Source organism: Theropithecus gelada, chromosome 12 (genome assembly GCF_003255815.1).
Source record: "Theropithecus gelada isolate Dixy chromosome 12, Tgel_1.0, whole genome shotgun sequence".
Classification (NCBI taxonomy): Eukaryota; Metazoa; Chordata; class Mammalia; order Primates; family Cercopithecidae; genus Theropithecus; species Theropithecus gelada.
The window spans coordinates 36,268,450-36,288,484 of NC_037680.1; the positions used below are offsets into that span (position 1 = coordinate 36,268,450).

The following is a 20,035-nucleotide window of genomic DNA, read 5'->3' on the forward strand; positions in this document are numbered from 1 at the left end:
GTATTAATGACAAACTAATATAAAGTTATACCTACAAAATACAGGAAATAAAAAAGCTTTAATAAACAAGTCTTGAATAAAATATCTTGCCAAAGTGATCTCTAAAAAATGAATCTTAAAACTTACATTTATTGTATCAAATGGAGACCAGTTAGAATATACCACAGGCTTTCCATTTAGCCATGTTTCATAATCATCATTTTGTAAACCTATCCACACATTAGTGGTCTGGCCAAAAAGATTCATAGTAATGAAAGCTGAAAAGCAGGAATACATTATCTAATTTAATACTGCAGAAAGCATTTGGGTAATCACTGAATCCTATTTATAGCTATGATTATATTTAAATGCCAGCAAAACATAATTATGAATCATTTGTAGGAATTTGTTACTTTATCCTTGTTAAGGTAATGCAGTTTCTTTCACTTTCGTTTTAGCTTAAATTGACAGAAATTAGCTGGATAACCTGAGATTTCATCATATCATTAACAAAACAATTTCCAGTGTTCATTAATTATCTTTCTAAACAAAAGAGGATTTACCTACTATATTTAAACTAAAGTAAATAATTGTTTAAATATCAAACAAAAGCATGTAGGTAAATCTAAAGGGATCTAAAAATCATACCATGCAATTACATGTAGATTATACCTGAGACTCTTTTAGCCATTTTGAAATATAGGCCATAAACATGTCCTTATTCTTTCCACTGCTACTGGTAAGAGAAAAGGCTCCCAAACCCAGCAGTTTATAAGCAATGCAGCACACTAACTTTTACAGATATCATGAAATAAAATCTATGGGTGAAACTGAAAATTCACGTATCATCAGCAATACAGTATTTTAAATGTTGATTTGGGAATGTTAGTATTGGTGGGGGGATATTTTAATAAATACTTGAACAAAAATGGTTATGTTAGCCTGGTTGGTTGGATCTTGAGTACTCTACCTTGCTCCACCTCACTTTCGATGGCGACCAGGGTCCCTGCTTCTTCAGCACAGAAATGTTGAGCATGCGTCCAGTTCTTCCAACTGCTTGGGTCTTTGGGGATATTCAGCAAAAGGCACTATCAAAAAATGTCAAAACAAAACATTCATTTCTGTATTTTTCTAAGTGAATTAAAAATGTCCCAAAGACACTGAATATCAGTTTTGAAAATTCTTTATAATTTTCTTGGGCAGAAAGAACTCATTTTTCTTTCAACTCCTCCAAAGGTGTTACAGTAAAACAAAGAGGAGCAGCTTTCAGGGTGAGTTAATGACTTGCCTGCATTTGCAGCAGGCAGGAACAGAAGCAGGGATGCGTTTTGTCATGTGAAATGTCAGAACAATGCCTTCAGCACAATGAAATGTAGTATTCTTCCTAAAAAGGAGCCACCCTGATTGCAAAGTTTACACTAGCACATTTAATCTGAAAAAAAAAAAAAAACCATTCTGGGGGTGGCAATGAACAGCTTAGTTCAATTTTATTTACAAACACACTTCCTTACTTTAAGTGAGAGAGAAATAATGGGGAGTCAAAGCGCATCAGGTGTTTAAATTCACTAAATACTTGGTCACTAAGTCTATTGGCAAGAGCCAGAGAAGAAAAATAAATGATTCCAGTGGGACAGAAAGCAAGGGTATGACCAAAGAAACCTGGAAGAAATAGAAATGAAGGGGAAGGTTGGCCATCAATGTTAAAGGGAACACAAAAAAGGATGTGGAATTTGGTAATAAAAGTTGAGTGTTATGCAGGAGAGAATCACGTCTGTATCATGGCAGAGGTTTCCTTTCTTTTCTTTTCTTTTCTTTCTTTTTTTTTTTTTTTGAGATGGGGTCTCGCTCTGTCGCCCAGGCTGGAGTGCAGTGGTGAGATCTTGGCTCACTGCAACCTCCGCCTCCTGGGTTCAAGTGATTCTCCTGCCTCAGCCTCCCGAGTAGCTGCGACTACCCGTGCGTGCCACCACGCCTGGCTAGTTTTTGTATTTTTAGTAGAGAGGGGGTTTCACCATGTTGGCCAGGATGGGCTTGATCTCTTGAACCTGTGATCCACTCGGCTTGACCTCCCAAAGAGCTGGGATTACAGGTGTGAGCCACTGTGCCCTGCCGCAGAGGTTTCTTTTTTATGGGATGGGATGAGAAATAGAATGATACATACTTGACAGGACAGGCAGGGTTACAGGGTTAAAGATGAGTCTGTTTGTTTTTCCCCGAAAGTTCAATGAAATTTAAGAATGTTGGTAGGACCAGATGGAGTTAGGTGAGAGGAAAAGATAGAAGAGAAAGGTTATAATGGGTCAGGCAAAATTCCAGAGAGGTCAGGAGAAACTTTATGCAAAGGATATTTCATCTGGAATTGCTGGGGATTCTTCTTTCATATTCAATTCTCTCATCAGTGAACACAGACGACCAAAGTGATTGATAGGTCAGAACCTAAGATCTTGCCACTGAGAAAAACCCAGCTACGGGATAATTCTAGGTTAGCATGGAAGCCTACACTTGAACAAGCATCCTTTCCTACCTTATTTTGGAATAGTATCTGATATAGTTTGGATGTCTGTCCCCTCCAAATCTCATGTTGAAATGTGATTCCCAGTGTTGAAGGTGAGGCCTGGTGGGAGGTGATTGGATCATGGGGCAGATCCCTCATGAAGGCTTAGGACCATCCCCTAGGTGATGAATGAGTTCTCAGTTCACGCGAGATCTGATTGTTTTGGAACCTCCTCCCACCTCACCTTCTTGCTCATGCTCTTGCCATGTGACATGCTGGTTCCCTGTTACCTTCCGCTATGATTGTAAGCTCCGTGAGGCCCTCACCAGGAGCAGGTGCAGGCACCATGCTTTTTGTATAGCCTGTGGAACTGTAAGTCAAAATAAAACTATTTTCTTTATCAGTTACCCAGTCTCAGATATTCCTTTACAGAAATGCAAGACTAGTCTAACACAATATCTTTCCCCACCATTCTTTAATTTCCAAATTTGTCAGTTCTCCACCCCTTCCCCACCATCACACACCCCTTAAAAGCAGAGAGACTCTTACTCCTCTTTGAACATCACACCAGAGAAGGTCCCTAGTAAACATTTATTAAGCAAAATAAAAGCCAACAAACCTGAAAATGGTTGTCAAATGACATTGTCAGGCATTCTAAATTTAGCTCAGTGGTTCTTCAACAGGACAATTTTGCCCCTCATGGTATATTTTGATAATGTCTGCAGATTTTTTTCATTTTTACAACTGGGGAGGGGATTGCTATTGGCAACTAGTGGGTAGAGACCAAGGATGCTGCTAACCATTTGCAAAGCACAGGTCAGGTCAGTCTTCCAAAAGAAAGAATTATCCAGCCCCAAATGTCAATAGTGCAAGGTAATTCTTTTTAAAACTCAGTCCTGATCATGTCACCCTTTAGTTTAAACCCTTCAGGAATTTTCCACTGCCCTTAGGATAAGAAACAGAAACCCTGAACTAGCCTGAAACCCTGAACTAGCTTGAGTTGCCAACTAAGAGAGAACATACATTTTCAATTCTTCTGGTCCTTTTTGTCTTGTTTGCTTCACAAAGAAACTGAATTGGCTTTTAAGGAGTTTAATTTTATAACAACTATCCTTTTATCTATTTCCTTTCACTTTGCCTCTTTCCTCTAATTACAAATTCTAAAGAGTGGCACATATTAATTATTGGGAAGTCTTATCATTTAATGTGAATTCACCTTGTGTTCAGATAGTTACACTAATGAACCATTCATAAATACCAATGAACCTCATTGGTTCAGTTAGCTCAATAAATCTCTCCAGAAAAACACCCCCCTCTGCTTCCTCTATGTTTGCCTCAGCCAGGATTTACTAGCTTGACTACGGAAGTGTGGCCTCCCATTACCACGACTTCATTGTTTCTAAAAATATAACATATTTACTAACACACTCCGAAATTGTGTCATTAATAATTAAGGCAAAGCAGCAAGATGAAGTACAGCATCCTTAATTAAAAATTGTTTACTTACTAATTTGTAAAATGTGATCAAGTTTAATGCATCTCTGATTATTACTGTGAATTAAGGAGGTCCTACTCTATTCTAAATGGGCTTTCAATATAAAATTCTTTTTTGTCTCAAAATCATTTCTAGCTCAATATTTGAAAATGAAATTCAGTTCCCTCCAAACTTGGTCCTTTCCCAGTGTTCCTACTCACAATGAATGGCATGGTCAGCATGCACTTATACACATATAAGAAGCCTGAAGCCTCAGAGGCATCCTCACCTTTCCACTCCATCTCCCCAACAGCCATACCATTTGGACATCTCATTTCCAAAGAGTCCCCTCACCCATCCCCCATTCCCACTGCCTCATGGTCTCTGCTACCACCATCTTAGCCCAAGCTACTAATTCTTGCCTGCACTATAGCAATAGCTTCCTAACTGCCCTTACCTTTCTCACACTTGCCCTTCTCCCATATATCCTTGGCACTGTACCTAGAGTAACTTTTAAAAATTTGGTCCTGGTCATGTCCTTCTTTAGTTTTTAACCCATCAAGAGTTTCCCATTGCTTTTAGGATAGAGGACAGTAGTCCAATACGGTATCACCCTTTCCACTTCTTTTGTCTCACCTTCCGCCACTCTAGTTCTTTATGCTTCCTTTAGTTTCTTAAATGTCATACTCCCCCTTGCTGCAGGACCTTAGCACATGCGGCTCCCCCTATTTTTAATGTTCCTTGCCTTTCTGACCACTTCAGTCATGTCCTCTGGCTATACACTTTTCTAGAACCACAAAACTTTCCTTCATCACAGACATCACAATTTTAAATTAAACAGCCATTTTCCTGATCGATTTACTAATGTTTGTTCTCCCTCTAATGTGTAAGGTCCAAAAGAGAAGGGGTTGTTTCTGTTTTTTCTCACCACTGAATTCCCGACATCCAGCATAGTCAAATGAATGAATGAATCATGGGTGAGACTATTTTTAAGGAAAAACTATGTTATGAACAAAATCAAATATTGACTAATCCCAAACTAGACGGTGCAAAGCAGCCATTACTACTCAATCTAGGTCTTGAATAAAAATATGTAAGTAGAAGCACAAGAGTTAATCACACACACACACTTAGAATTTCTTCCTCCCACAGATCTGCTGGGACAAGTATCTTAGATGACTCACTCTTCCTGGGTTAACCCCTGGTCAAACCTCTTCTACATTGTCAAACACAGAGAAAACTATTTATGAGACATCAGAAAAGATGCTTAATTTCTGTGTATCTGAGTTTTAAAAACTCTAAAAGGTGGTTAATTCGTCAACAAAGTGGGATTTTTTTCCCTAGAAACAACCAATAAAAATTAGTCCTGGGCCGGTCGCGGTGGCTCAAGCCTGTAATCCCAGCACTTTGGGAGGCCGAGGCGGGTGGATCACAAGGTCAGGAGATCGAGACCATCCTGGCTAACATGGTGAAACCCCGTCTCTACTAAAAATACAAAAAACTAGCCGGGCGCGGTAGCGGGCGCCTGTAGTCCCAGCTACTTGGGAGGCTGAGGCGGGAGAATGGCGTGAACCCGGGGGGCGGAGCTTGCAGTGAGCCGAGATCGCGCCACTGCACTCCAGCCTGGGAGACACAGTGAGACTCCGTCTCAAAAAAAAAAAATAAAATAAAATAAAAAATAAAAAATAAATTAGTCCTAGGAAATTCACAAACAAGAAGCAAAGTTTAATGGGACATAATATATTGGCACTTATTTCAGAATTGTGAAGTAAAGAAGGTCCATCATTGTTATCTCCCAGTTTTCCTTCTGTAGCTTTATTTATTAATAGGGAAAAACCATCCCACTCCTCTCAGCTATCAACTCTTCTATTAGCAGTTTTTCTAATAATCTGATAAACCCACCTGTTTCAAGGTGTAGATGACAAATGAGGCAATCTCAAAAATATTTCCCTTTTAAAAATAAAGGAAAGTGTTGAGACAAAGGAGTGACACTCCAGTGGTGGAATTTTAGGCATTAATGTGCCGGGGAAGGCACTGTGGGTGGGGAGACATGCATGGTGACTCTGACACTGTGCCAGGTGAATTGCCACCTACTCATGAAGCCTGCTGTGATGATATCCTTTGTAATCAAATTCTCCTAATGCCTTGAAGAAAGAGTTGTGGAACTATGACTGTTGAATTGCCTGGCAAATGTTGGCTACACATTAGAATAACTGAGGGAGCTTTTAAAAAATACGGATGCCTGGATCCCATGCAGATCAGCTAAATCAGAATCTTCAGGACGTCTCCTGCACCTTGATGTTTTTAAAAAGCTCGCCTGCTGATTCTAAATATTTGACCAGGGCTGAAAACTACTGATCTAGCTGTTAGTTATCAATAAATTTTTTTTATAGAACTCTGAGCTACATGAGGGTGTTTTAATCATGCCCCAGGGCTAGCTTCAGAAAGCGCCTCCTCTCCCCGCCATTCTCATGCATGTATTTATGCCCCTCTCTATTCCTTTCCTGGGAAGCATTCGCTTGCTCTTTTGCCCTGGGTCTGCTCCACCATCACTGCCACCATTCCCATAGATACACACTCTCTACATATGCACAGGAGGACACATGGGATGGAGCTGAACTGTGTGGGTAAAAATCAAGTTTGGGGGAAGGACAACAGCAAAAGGCTGACCCAGAAACAACTATTCCATGTTTCTAAGAATTATTTATCAAATGCTAAGGATTTGACTTGTCATTAATTTCCTTAAAATATCCTCTTTTAATCTTAGAAGAAAACCTGGGCAATACCATTCAGGACATAGGCATGGGCAAAGACTTCATGTCTAAAACACCAAAAGCAATGGCAACAAAAGCCAAAATAGACAAATGAGATCTAATTAAACTAAAGAGCTTCTGCACTGCAAAACAAACTATCATCAGAGTAAACAGGTAACCTACAGAATGGGAGAAAATTTTTGCAATCTATCCATCCGACAAAGGGCTAATATCCAGAATCTCAAAGAACTTAAACAAATTTACAAGAAAAAAACAAATAACCATATCAAAAAGTGGGTAAAGGAGATGAACAGTTCTCAAAAGAAGACATTATGCAGTCAACAGACATATGAAAAAGTGCTCATCATCACTGGTCATTAGAGAAATGCAAATCAAAAACCACAATGAGATACTATGTCACACCAGTTGGAATGGCGATCATTAAAAGGTCAGGAAACAACAGATGCTGGAGAGGATGTGGAGAAATAAGAACACTTTTACACTGTTGGTGGGAGTGTAAATTAGTTCAACCTTTGTGGAAGATAGTGTGGTGATTCCTCAAGGATCTAGAACTAGAAATACCATTTGACCCAGCAATCCCATTACTGGGTATATACCCAAGAGATTATAACTAATTCTACTATAAAGACACATGCATACGTATGTTTATTGCAGCACTATTCACAATAGCAAAGACTTGGAACCAACCCAAATGTCCATCAATGATAGACTGGATAAAGAAAATGTGGCACATAAACACCATGGAATACTATGCAGCCATAAAAAAGGATGAGCTCATGTCCTTTCCAGGGACATGGATGAAGCTGGAAACCATCATTCTCAGCAAACTATCACAAGAACAGAAAACCAAACACTGCATGTTGTCACTCATTAGTGGGAGTTGAACAATGAGAACACATGGACATAGGGAAGAGAACATCACACACCGGGGACGGTCAGGGGGTGGGGGGCTAGGGAAGGGATAACATTAGGAGAAATACCTAATGTAGATGATGGGTTGCTGGGTGCAGCAAACCACCATGGCACGTGTATACCTATGTAACAAAATTGCACGTTCTACACATGTACCCCAGAACTTAAAGTATATTAAAAAATCCTATTTTACACATGAGAGGAGGCATGAGTTAGTAGCTAGAACAGTGTGTTCATGCTTTGGGATTGTTCACTATCTGTACCAGAAATGTGATTTGGAGATTAGCTAGGCATTCCTTTATGCCTGTTCCCTAGAGACCACGCCAGGATACACTTGTTCTAACAGTTGTGAAAAACTAATTGTCACATACTAGAGTGAATTCAAAATGAATCAACGACCTAAATGTAAATGCTAAAACCATAAAGCTTTTAGACAAACACACAGGGGCAAATCTTCATGACCTTGGATTTGGCAGTGAATTCTTAAGTATGATACCAAAAGCACAAGTGACAAAACAAAAAGTAGATAATTGGAAACTTTTGTGCATCAAAGGACATTATCAAGAAGGTTAAAAGACAAGCTACAGAAAGAAGGAAAATATTTATAAACATATATTGGATAGGGGTTTAATATTTAGAATATATAAGGCATTCCTATAACTCAACAATAAAAAGGCAAATGATCCAATTTAAAAATGGACAAAGGACTTTAATAGACATTTTTCCAAAGAAGATAAACAAATGGCTAAGAAGCACATGAAAAGATGCTCAACTTCATCAGATAATAGAGAAATGAAAATAAAAATCACAATGAAATAACACTTAACATGCTCTAGGATGGACATATAATAGCCAGTGTTGGCAAGGATGTGGAGAAATTGAAACCCTCACACACGGCTAGCAGGATTGTAAAATGGTTTGGTCGCTGTGGAAGAACATTTGTCAGTTCCTCAAACAGCTTACTACTGAGTTACCATATGATCCAGCAATTCTATTCATAGGTATACACTCAAAAGAATTGAAAATAGGGACTCAAACAGAGACTTAGACACCAATGTTCATTGAAGCATTATTCACAATAGTCAAAAGGTGAAAACAACCCAAGTGTCCATCAACAGATGAATGAATAAACAAAATGTGCAATATTCACACACACACACACACACACACACACACATGCCTGTGCCACACAGGAATATTATTCAGCCACAAGAAGGAATGAAATTTTGATATATGCTAAAACACAAATGAACCTTGAAAACATCGTGCGAATAGGCCAGACACAAGGACAAATATTGTACGAGTTTGCTAATATGAAATATCTAGAATAGGCACATTCATAGAGATAGAGAATAGATTAGAGGTTACCAGGGGATGGGGAACAGGAAGTTAGTGCTTAATGATTACAGAGTTTCTGTTTGGGATAGTGAGAATGTTTTGGAAATAGAGATGATGGTTGTATAACATTGTGCATGTAATTAATGCCATTGAATTGTACACTTGACAATGGTTAAAATGGCAAATTTTGTGTCACATTATTTATGACCATAAAAATGCTTTAAAAATTAATTGCCAAAAGTTTTAATAAAAGACTTAGTAATACTCAGTGTCTTATTGAATATTATCTACAAGTTTCTCATACTGAAATGTGAAAATAATTTATACCTGGTAGCAAGATTTTATAGTTTCAGAAAATAGGAAGTATACAGAAAGTATCAATGATTAAAAAATAGTGTACCTCAATACTATCATAAAGTTTTAGAGTGCAATTACACCACTCTAGAAAATACCTCACAGTGCTGCTGAGCTCATTGTATCATGAGGCTAAGCTGATACGGCAACTCTTGTTTAAAAAAAAATTATTAAAGACTTCATGTTTTAAACAGCAGTTTTAGGTTCACAGCAAAGTTAAGAGGAAGGTAAAGGCACAACTTTGGGAGGCCGAGGCTGGCGGATCACCTGAGGTCAGGAGTTCGAGACCAGCCTGGCCAACATGGTGAAACCCTGTTTCTACTAAAAATACAAAAATTAGTCAGGCGTGTTGGCAGGCACCTGTAACCCCAGCTACTTGGGAGGCTGAGGCAAGAGAATCACTTGAACCTGCGAGGTGAAGGTTGCAGTGAGCCGAGATCATGCCACTGCACTCCAGCCTGGGTGACAGAGTGACAGTCTGTCTCACACACACACACACACACACACACACACAAAAGGAAGGTACAGAGATTTCCCATATATTCCCTGATCCACACATACACAGCCTCCCCCATTATCAACATATCCCATTACCCCAGAATGGTACATCTGTTACAATTGATGAACCTGCATTAACACATCATAACCAACCAAAGTCCATAGTTTACATTAGGGTTCATTCTTTGTGTTATACATTCTATAAGTTTGTACAAATGTCTAATGACATGCATCCATCATTGTGGTATCATACAGAGAATTTTCACTGCCCTAAGAATCTTCCACAACTTCATCCTTCCCTCCTGCAACACCTGGCAACCACTGATCTTTTTACTGTCTCTCTAGTTTTGTCTTTTCCAGAATGTCATATAGTTGGAATCATATAGTATTGTAGGCTTTTCAGATTGGCTTCTTTCACTTAGTAATATGAATTTAAGTTTCCTCCATGTATTTTAAAGGCTTGATAGCTAATGTCTTTTTAGCACTGAGTAATATTCCGTTGTGTGGTTGTACCAGTTTATTCATTCACCTACTAGAGACATCTTAATTGTTTCCAAGTTTTGGCAATTAAGAATAAAGATGTTATAAATATCCATGGACAGGTTTTTACGTGTACATAAGTTTTCAACTCCTTTGGGTAAATACCAAGGAGTGTGATTGCTGGATCAAATGGTAAAAGTATGTTTAGTTTTGTAAGAAACTGCTGAACTGTCTTCCACAGTGGCCGTACCATTCTGCATTCCCACCGGGAGTGAATGAGAGCTCCTGTTGTTCGGCTTCCTTGCCAGTATGTAGTGTTGTCAGTGCTATGGATGTGGGCCGTTCTAGTAGCTGTGTAGTGGCAAATCACTCATTGTTGTTTTAATTTGCATTTCTGGAGTAGCCGTCCTCAAGTGCCAAGACCACCAGACTCAGGGTCAGAAAACAAAAAGTGCGTCTTGGTCTGATGCTTATTCACTGTGAAGTTTCAGAAAAGTCATACAATTTTGTTAGCATCTGTCTTCTCATATGTAAAATGAGGATAGTAATTCTATATATTTTTAAAATTCAGTGATACAAGAAATACACATAAAACCAATTAGCTAAGAGGGGAAGTAACTCAAACATCCACCAATGGATGAACGGATAAACAAAATGTAGTCTATCCATCCAATGGAATATTGTCAAAAGGAAGTCCTGTCACATGCCAGTGTTGATGAACCTTGAGGGCATTACGCTAAGTGAAATAAACCAGTCACAAAAAGGCAAATACTGTCTGATTCCACTTACATGAGGTATTTAAAGTAGTCAAATTCAAAGACACAGAAAGTAGAACAGTAGTTGCCGAGGGGTTCGGGGTAGGAAGAACAGGGAGTCACTTAATGGGTAGAGTTTCAGTTTTGCAAGATGGAAAAGGCCTGGAGATTTTTTGAATGACAGTGTGAGTATATGACACTTAACACTAGTAAACAGTAAACAAAAATGGTTAGAATGGTGAATTCTATATTGTATTTACCAGAAATTTAAAAAATTAAAAATCAGTGCCACAATATCTAGTGGGTACTCAATGGATGTGTGAAAAATCCAAGCGGCCTCATTTCTCAAATTAACAATGGGAGGAAGATCACAAAGGAGAGAAAGCCCTGCCAATATAACTGAACACTTAGATTAAAAATTGGCTGTCCACAGTTGAAGAGGAATTTCATATTAGCATATGAAATGATGACACAGTTTGGGTTTTTTAATTTTCTAAGAGTTAAACAATTATAATTTGGGATGCATTTTAATTACTTCCACCTAAGGCCTACAAAGTTATTTTATTATAAAATATGAGGAGTGGAGGGAAAGTCTAGGCCTTAATTGAAGGCAGCATCAGAAATAATAAATCTGTTTTAAAATATCCCCACTGGCAATTTCATTTTCTTAATTCAAATCTGCATGGAAGCACCAGCTTTATGAGGCTCCAGATGACATTGACCAAGCTAAGTTATTAGTCCCTCAATTCACTAGTGGGCAGAGCTGTATGCCAGCTCCAGGCAGGGAAAACACAAGAGTAGGAGTTGGAGTCTGGGTCCTCTGAAATTTACAGCTTATTTGGGAGCAGAACCTAGACACACAGGCATGTAGGCACATACATACACATGTGCACACACACGCACACACATGAGCGCACACACACATGCATACACACATATGTCACACCTAATGGAACATTCATACAGCACAATAAATGGCTATGCCAATGGTAAAACTGAGTATAGAAATGAGGGGCAGGATCCAGGCTGTTTTTGACAAAAATTTTTTGTTCCAAAAGATTTGTTACTAAATGGAAAACTCAAATTTCTTGAAAAATTTCTTGAAAATTGTGACAAAAACATTCCAGGTCCTATGGTCAACTCATAGCTTTTAAAAGCCACTTCTACTTTTTGAACACTTTCCAAAATTAGTGTCTACAAAAGTGAAACAAAGGCAACTTTTGAAAAGCAAGCTTACCTTATAGTTAAAATATAGCCATCCTTTGGGACACATTCCATGTTGTTTCGGTGTATCTTTCTTTTTCTCTATGAGCCAAACCTTTTTTCGCTTACAGATACTAGGCATAGAAACTGAACACTCTTCGCTACCCCAGAGTCCTGGAGGAGGAAATGGGTTGAAACGGTTTAGGAACAGCGGCAATTCTTTGAAGCCATTCTCTATTGATCGCTGTTTTTATGACTGCTGTGGTTTTTCATAATTTATTTTTTAAAATCTAGAAACTGAACTAAACTACTGATGACCGATTTCTCTAGGGACAACAGTTAACTGGGAAAGAGGCCAAATCAGTAATTTTAATGTAAGAATGTAGAAATTTTACAAATTAAAAAAATCTAAATAAATACTGCAATTTGAATCATAGAACTGATTAAAATCTTAAGAGTATTTGACTTGTGTAGCAAAAGAATACTTCGTAGGGTAACAATTTCATTTTAAAACCTTCAACTTCAATGTACAGAGAGGAAAAAGATTCTAAAACAGTAGATAATTTCTACTTTATAATTCTTTAGAAAATATAATAATTTAGAAAAATTAACTCAAGAACTTCCAAGAAAATAGCATTTCTTAACACTGACTCTTAAATAAAACAGACTCACATATAGACTTGTCTTCAGTAAGATATATCCTCAAATCCTCAGCCTCCGACAAACTGCTTTTTTTAAAAAAATTTAGAAGAGCTATATTTTCAGAATAAAGATTATAGAATGCATTGTATTGGCATCCAAGTCATAAATTCCAGAACAGGGCAGAATGCATGCCAATTGCAAGGGCAGGCTCAGTTTTCCAGATCAGGAATATGAGTCCAAAAGATGTTGGCATTTTGAAGGAGGGGCTGGAATGCTATTTTCAATGCAGATTAGCTGCTATTCTCCCAGACTCTCAAAACAGTCCTTTCTGTAGGCTGTTGTGACACCTGCTGGTAAAAGCAAGCTGATTAACCACATGGATTTTCTTTTCCTAACTCTCTGCAGAGGCCCTCACACCCAAAATTATTTTCCACGTTTATCCCTCTCCTGGTCTGGGGCACAGGTTAGTTATGAATCTGTTAGAGTAACGGATATCATTATCTTTTATGGTTAGAAAGAAGGGGAATGAGTGGACAATCAACCTAACTACACTGCACTGACGAAGAGAATTAAAAAACCAATCTTCAACCTAAATGTGCTTCTAAATCCAACTTGCAAACAGTTGCCATTCTAAAGCAGGCAACAACCGATGCCAGGTATTAAAAGAAAAAAAGAATATTGACTTGAATCAAAACATTTATTAAATAGGACAATGGAAGTAAATTTCACAGATGTTAAAGTTCTGGCCCATTATAAATTGCATATAGGAATAGATTTTTTTTTAAGTGCTTCCATTGAAATGTCATAGGGAAAAGTATTTGTCAGGCATTTTTTTTTTAACAGTTTTATTGGGCCCATTTCTGGTGCTGTTTTGATTTATGAGGAAGGACTTATTCAGATGTAAATTATTTCCGAGAACATGAATACATGGATTGAACAGAAAAAATGTCCATCCTTAAGCCTTATGGCAGACAAAACTGAACACATCAAATGAAAAGAGAAATAAACAGAAACTTCTCATGGAAATGATGCAAGGAAAAGACTTTAAGTCTCCTGAAAATTATCAGTTTGTATTATAAACCCAAAAATGGGTAAGTAAAATAACCTGTTACAGAAGAAATAAAGCCACATCTGTGGCTCTGATTATTCACAGTTCTTTCTCTTCCTGTGTCCCAATTCTGGTATATCACTGGTGTTCCATCTCTCCAGCTGTGGGAAGATTAAAAATGTTAAGGTCTTCTCTCATTCTGCATGTCCAGTCTCCAACATCATTCTTAGCGTTCTGAGGTAGGGATTGAGGATATAATATTCTATTAAATTTAAAAAATACTCATATGCAGCATAGTGCCTATAGTTAACAATATTGTATCATATACTTAAAGTTTTTCTAAGGGAGTAGATATTTTTTTGAGATGGAGTCTCGCTCTGTCACCCAGGCTGAGTGCAGTGGCATGATCTTGGCTCACTGCAGCCTCTGCCTCTTGGGTTCAAGCGATTCTCCTGCCTTAGCCCCCTCAAGTAGCTGGGACTACAGGTATGCATCACACCACGCCCGGCTAATTTTTGTATTTTTAGTAGAGACGGCGTTTCTCCATGTTGGCCTGGTGTCGAACTCCTGAGCTCAGGCGATCCGCCCACCTTGGCCTCCCAAAGTGCTGGGATTACAGGTGTGAACCACCACGCCCAGCTAAGAGGGTAGATTTTATGTTAAGTGTTCTCATCACAAAAATGAATGAATTAGTGAATAAATAAATAAATGAACAGAGCAGGAGAGAAAGCTTTTGGAAGTGATGGATAAGTTTATGGCTAGATTGTTGTGATGGTTTCATAAGTGTATTCTTTAAAAACCTCTCACGTCTTTGTTAGAGAAGTGAAAATTTATAAGTTAATGTTTGAAGGGTATTCAACAAATTGATCACTAAAATTGAATCCAATCATTCTGCAAATAAAACCTGTCAAACAAAATTAAATGCAAATGAATCTAGGTTCATACCGAAATTCATCATTGGCTCGTTCTTCTTGAAGTCCAATCCACCAGCTTGCACCATACTTTGATAGCTATTAAAAGAAATTAAAAAAGTCAACATTTATTCTACTTGTTTTCCTTTTTCACTATTAAGATTAATGGGGTTGCTGCTAGTGGCTTTCTATTCTTCAGTATTTTACCCAGTTATCTAAGGAAGAGTATACTAAGGCCTAGCATCTTGAGAAAACCTGAAACTTCATTATTCTAAAATATTCCCTCCTCGTTATGAAGAAAAACTGGAATCAAACATGGAAAATAATTTTAGTTTTATACAACTTGAAAAGTAGTGTTTCTAACTCTCTAAGAAGGATTTTAAAAGTAATATTAGAAAATGAATTCATTTTCTGATAAAAATTTATTGGCTTATCCTCTCAGTGATTTACCCTCTCGGTGATTTATAATTCATTGCATATGTCACATGTATTTGAAAAACAATTTAAGGTATCAAGGCATCATTAGTGTAAAGATACTGATTTTAGGTATTAGTCTGATTGCTAAGCTTTAAACAGTATAAGCTTTCCTTCCCATTCAAATAGAGAGACACAATATAGGACAAAAGAATACTACAGAACGCCCAGTGTTTGACAACTAGAAAATTATCCTTTTGATGAATTCATGTCCTTTGCAGGGACATGGATGAAGCTGGAAACCATGATTCTCAGCAAACTGACCCAGGAAAAGAAAACCAAACACCACATGTTGTCACTCATAAGTGGGAGTTGAACAATGAGAACACATGGACGCAGGGAGGGGAACATCACACACTGGGGCCTGTTGGGGGGTAGGGGGTTGGGGGAGGGATAGCATTAGGAGAAATACCTAATGTAGATGATGGGTTGATGGGTGCAGCAAACTACCATGGCACATATAATACCTATGTAACAAACCTGCACGTTCTGCACATGTATCCCAGAACTTAAAATATAATAATAAAAAAAGGAACCAGATTTATATGTGTCAACATAGACACATTTCAAAATATGTACTTTTTTATATAAAATTAAACTGTTTAACAAAAAATTGGAATTTTAATAGATTATAAATTTTATGTTAACAGAGTGATATAGTTATCATCAATTAAAAAACCCATTTAATCTAAGATTGTATTAGTAATGTTGTAGTGCTCAGAATAAAGGTAGTAAAAATTCGTAAGGAAATAGAAGACTTGAACAACAATAACAAAAGGAAAATAATCCTTTTACATTTTATTAATTTTACACCATTATTAATCACTTGGACCTAAGTACAATAAAGTATAAAATTAAAGTACCATGTGCATGCATCTACACACACACGTTAGGGCAGATGTACTGACTTATGACCCAGGAAATTGCAATTCCCTCTTTAACTATAAAAGAGGAAGAGGCAGTAAGGGTTTTTCTAAGACCTGTAAATCAGTATACTTAATGGTGGAGGGGTGTGTGGGTGGTGTATGTTGAACTGTAACTTAATTTTTATATGCAAAAATCCTGTTTATTTGAAGGCATTATATATTTAAATTTGTACTCTCATTTCTTCTGTAAAGACATGGAAAGAAATGTTAAGAGATATTATTTTTCCATAGGAATTTCAGCTCTCCATACAATAGTCCTCTAACAATCTAATTTATAAACAGGTATTTTTATTCTGTAAATAGCGTGGCTGTTTGTCATATCAGCAATTTGAGAATAATGCAAGATGGAACAACTGTAATTTTGGATCCCTGAGGAGTTGTTTCCTGGACGTGTTCTTACAGGCTGAATTCAGATTCCCATTGTCAGACTTTGGAATGGGTCCACTGAGACTGGCTGTGAACTCAGTGGGGGAACCACAACAATTTCATTCAATCATTCAATCTAAAGAGGTTTCATGTGCCACAGGACTGGAAATCATGGCCTGGATTGTTCTCTGCCCCAATTAAGGACCTCTAAAGGGGAATTATAACCGCTGCATCTTAAGTGGCATATTTATTACCACCTCAATTATGGCATGGTAACCTCCACATGGCACATCACAACCTGTTGTGATATGGCACAGAACTGAACTTCATAGGAGATACTAAAAGATATCCAGAATGGAACATCCAATGTGAAAATGGATGTTTGAAATTTTAGCTTAGGAAGGCCACAACAATAGAAGACTTACTAATATGCGTTTGCATAAAGAAATGTGATAGAGAAGTAAGCTCAGGGCTTAAAAAATGTCATATGAACATGCATTTTATAACATCAACTATGTTTTGGTATACACAAACAGCCATTATAGTTAGCCTCATATGGAAACAGCATTTACCAAAAACAAGCAAACAAAACCCCACAGTGACAGTCAATACATTAATCCATAAAGCAATATAAGGAAGAACAACCTGTCATCTTTTAAAATGCTCCCATCAAGAATGACAAAATGATATTTTGGAGAAGGACTAATAGATTTGATGTGTATTATAAGAAGCATTTAGAAATAAAAATTTAATAAGAATGGTAAATTGCCGTTTCAAAATGACAATACTGCAAAACGGTGTAAAAATGTCAGACAGGTGGACTGATTAGCTAGTAGTTCGTGTCAAACAAGTCCTAAAGTGCTTGCAGCTTTTTTTCAGCATTAATGTGATTACCAAGATGGCTCAAAAAATAAATTCACTCTGATTATGCTTTACGGTCTTCTGTTACTCAAAGAGTGGGAGAGAAAAATTGACATTCTTTTTCCAAGATGGAAACATTTCATTAAAATTTATTTGCTTTGGGTTTTTAAAATTGTATCTAGCTTTCTTGCTCATAATTAATTTTTTGACACTGCAACTAAATGTTAGTTTTGTTTTTCACAATTCTAATCACTGCTCTTTTTAGGGGAGCCATACAAAGCACATATGTAATTTAAAAAATATTTAATTATTTATTTGTGCTCTTCCTACATTTATAAGATAGATGTGAGACAGAAGTGAGTGGAATGATCTCTACACATCTTGTTCCTCGTCATGGAATGAAATAACTTCTGGATTGACCCATTGCAGTAGGATGTTCTTAGGTACAGGGTTTCTTTCTTACAAAATGTGAACACCACTATCACCACCACCACCATTAAGTGCCCAAGGTAGGCACAAATTATGCACAAATAAGAATTTCTTGGAAAGCTACAACTTTCTTCTTTCCAATTTGATATCCTTTCCCCTTGGACCCTGCTATAGACTTAATGTTTGTGTCCCCCTAAAATTTACATATTGAAATCCTAACTCTCAAGGTGATATATTACAAGGCAAGTGGCAGGTGATAAGGTCATGATGGCCGTGGGGGCGTCTCATGAATGGGATCAGCGCCCTTAGAAGGGGGCTCTGGAAAGTTCCTTTGCCCCTTCCACTCTATAAGTATATATATGAACCAGGAAGTGGGCATTCACCAGGTATCAAGTCGGCCAATGCCGAGATCTTGAGTTTCCAGCCTCCAGAAATGTGAGCAATAATTTTCTGTTGTTTGTAAACTGCGTAGTCTATAGTGTTCTGTTATAGCAGCCTGAAAACACTAGGACAGTCCCCCTGGCCCCGTTCTCAGTATTCAAATCCTATACCTTCCCATAATTTTCTTTTGTAGCACAGTGGGGAGATTAGTCAGCACCTTACCCATGAAACTGATGGGGCATTCTACATCAACATGGTCATAGGCCAGGTGACAATTTTGCCATATGAGGCACCATAAAGTTTGTCTGATTTGAGATCAGAATCCTCAACTAGATCATGGCAGTGGCTATGATGAATCAAACTGCTCAGCCTGTGGGTTTTCACCCTTGCCTTCTATGGGAGGCATTAACTCTGCCATCCCCACTGGCTTCCCAGCTTCCAAAGATTAGGAGATGAATAAGGGGAAAGGTGAAGACAGAAGATCTACTGAAGTTCCCAGCAGAGCTAAGCTCCGTTGGAAAGATCAAAGAAGCCCTTCATTGTTCATGTCTGAGACAAAGCTGGCAGCCATGTTTTGGGGAGGATTTTGGAACTAGCATTTTGATGTAATGAAGACATTGTGCTCTTACATGTCCTGACACCGCTGTTCCACTGTCACAGGCAGCACCGTGTAGGGTTTTTAAATGACTGGATAAGTAAGATGGCCTGGGTTTCTTTCCAAATTCCACCACTTAGCTGCTGTGTAACCAAGTTGCTTAACCTCTTTGAAGTCTTAGCCTCCTCACTTGTAAAATGTACTAATAATAGACTTCCCACAGAGGGTTCTTGGGAAGATTACACTTTAGTACTTATGATGGTACCTGACACGGTTATGGTAAGTATGGCCAAATATCAGCTCTTTTTGGGATGTATACTTTGCATGCCTGTGGATTAGTTTTCAGTCATTCATCTGGTCTCTTGTTATTGCCCTCTGGGGTGAGGAGTATGGTGTCTGGCTAAAGAAATGTGTATTTTCTGACACTATGATATGGAATTGAACATGCTCATATTGAACATTATGGTTTTGGCTTGAGTGTTCCATTTGTAAGAGTGGAAGGGTGACAAAATAGTGTACAAATTTATGGTGGGGAACATTCCAGATCTAGTAGTTGTTCTGCCACTGAGTGTCTGTGGGACCACATGATTGTCATCTAACTTCTCTTTTTCTCGGCTTCTCCATCAGAATGTAGCAGGAGTCCTGACCTGCTCGTACCTCATGGGCTGTATGTGCAACAGACAGGATACAGAGACAGTAAATCCCCATGAACTGTGAGGAAAGACATTTCTTTTTCAAGTCTAGGATGCTTTAACACAGGGCTTCATTTTATAGTCAACTTACAAAGATATAAAAAGATGATAGGGCTAGAAAGGATTCCTGAAGATCATGAAATATGATTAAATTACAGGAAAAGAAAATGGCTTTTTCTTGCTTTCAAAACTTCCAAGGGAAAGTTGGGAGTGAGGATTTCCTGCCTTCATGCCTCCATTGTAATTTGTACTCTCTGTGCCCTTTCTGTTTACTACATCATATCACTTCCAGCTTCTTTATTTTTTAAATTTAATTTATGTTTTAAAAATTGACAGATAAAATTGTACGTATTTATTGTCTACAACACGATGTTTTAAAGTATATATATCCAGTCTTTTTAAAAACAGAGACTGTATCGCATACATTTTTGCATCTTTGACAAATACCC

General features: G+C 37.8%; 1 protein-coding gene across 2 annotated transcripts in view; it reads right to left on the reverse strand.

Moving 5' to 3' along the window:
• The window catches only part of PLA2R1 (phospholipase A2 receptor 1), a 118,816-nt gene that overhangs the window by 13,776 nt on the left and 85,005 nt on the right, over window positions 1-20,035 (reverse strand). For both annotated transcript variants that reach the window (XM_025405383.1, XM_025405382.1), the window contains exons 18-22: window positions 14,897-14,961; window positions 14,009-14,112; window positions 12,296-12,435; window positions 950-1,067; window positions 127-257 (exon numbers count right to left, since the gene is read on the reverse strand). In XM_025405383.1, coding sequence (XP_025261168.1) covers window positions 127-257; window positions 950-1,067; window positions 12,296-12,435; window positions 14,009-14,112; window positions 14,897-14,961 — 558 coding nt within the window. The remainder of the gene's footprint in view (window positions 1-126; window positions 258-949; window positions 1,068-12,295; window positions 12,436-14,008; window positions 14,113-14,896; window positions 14,962-20,035) is intronic.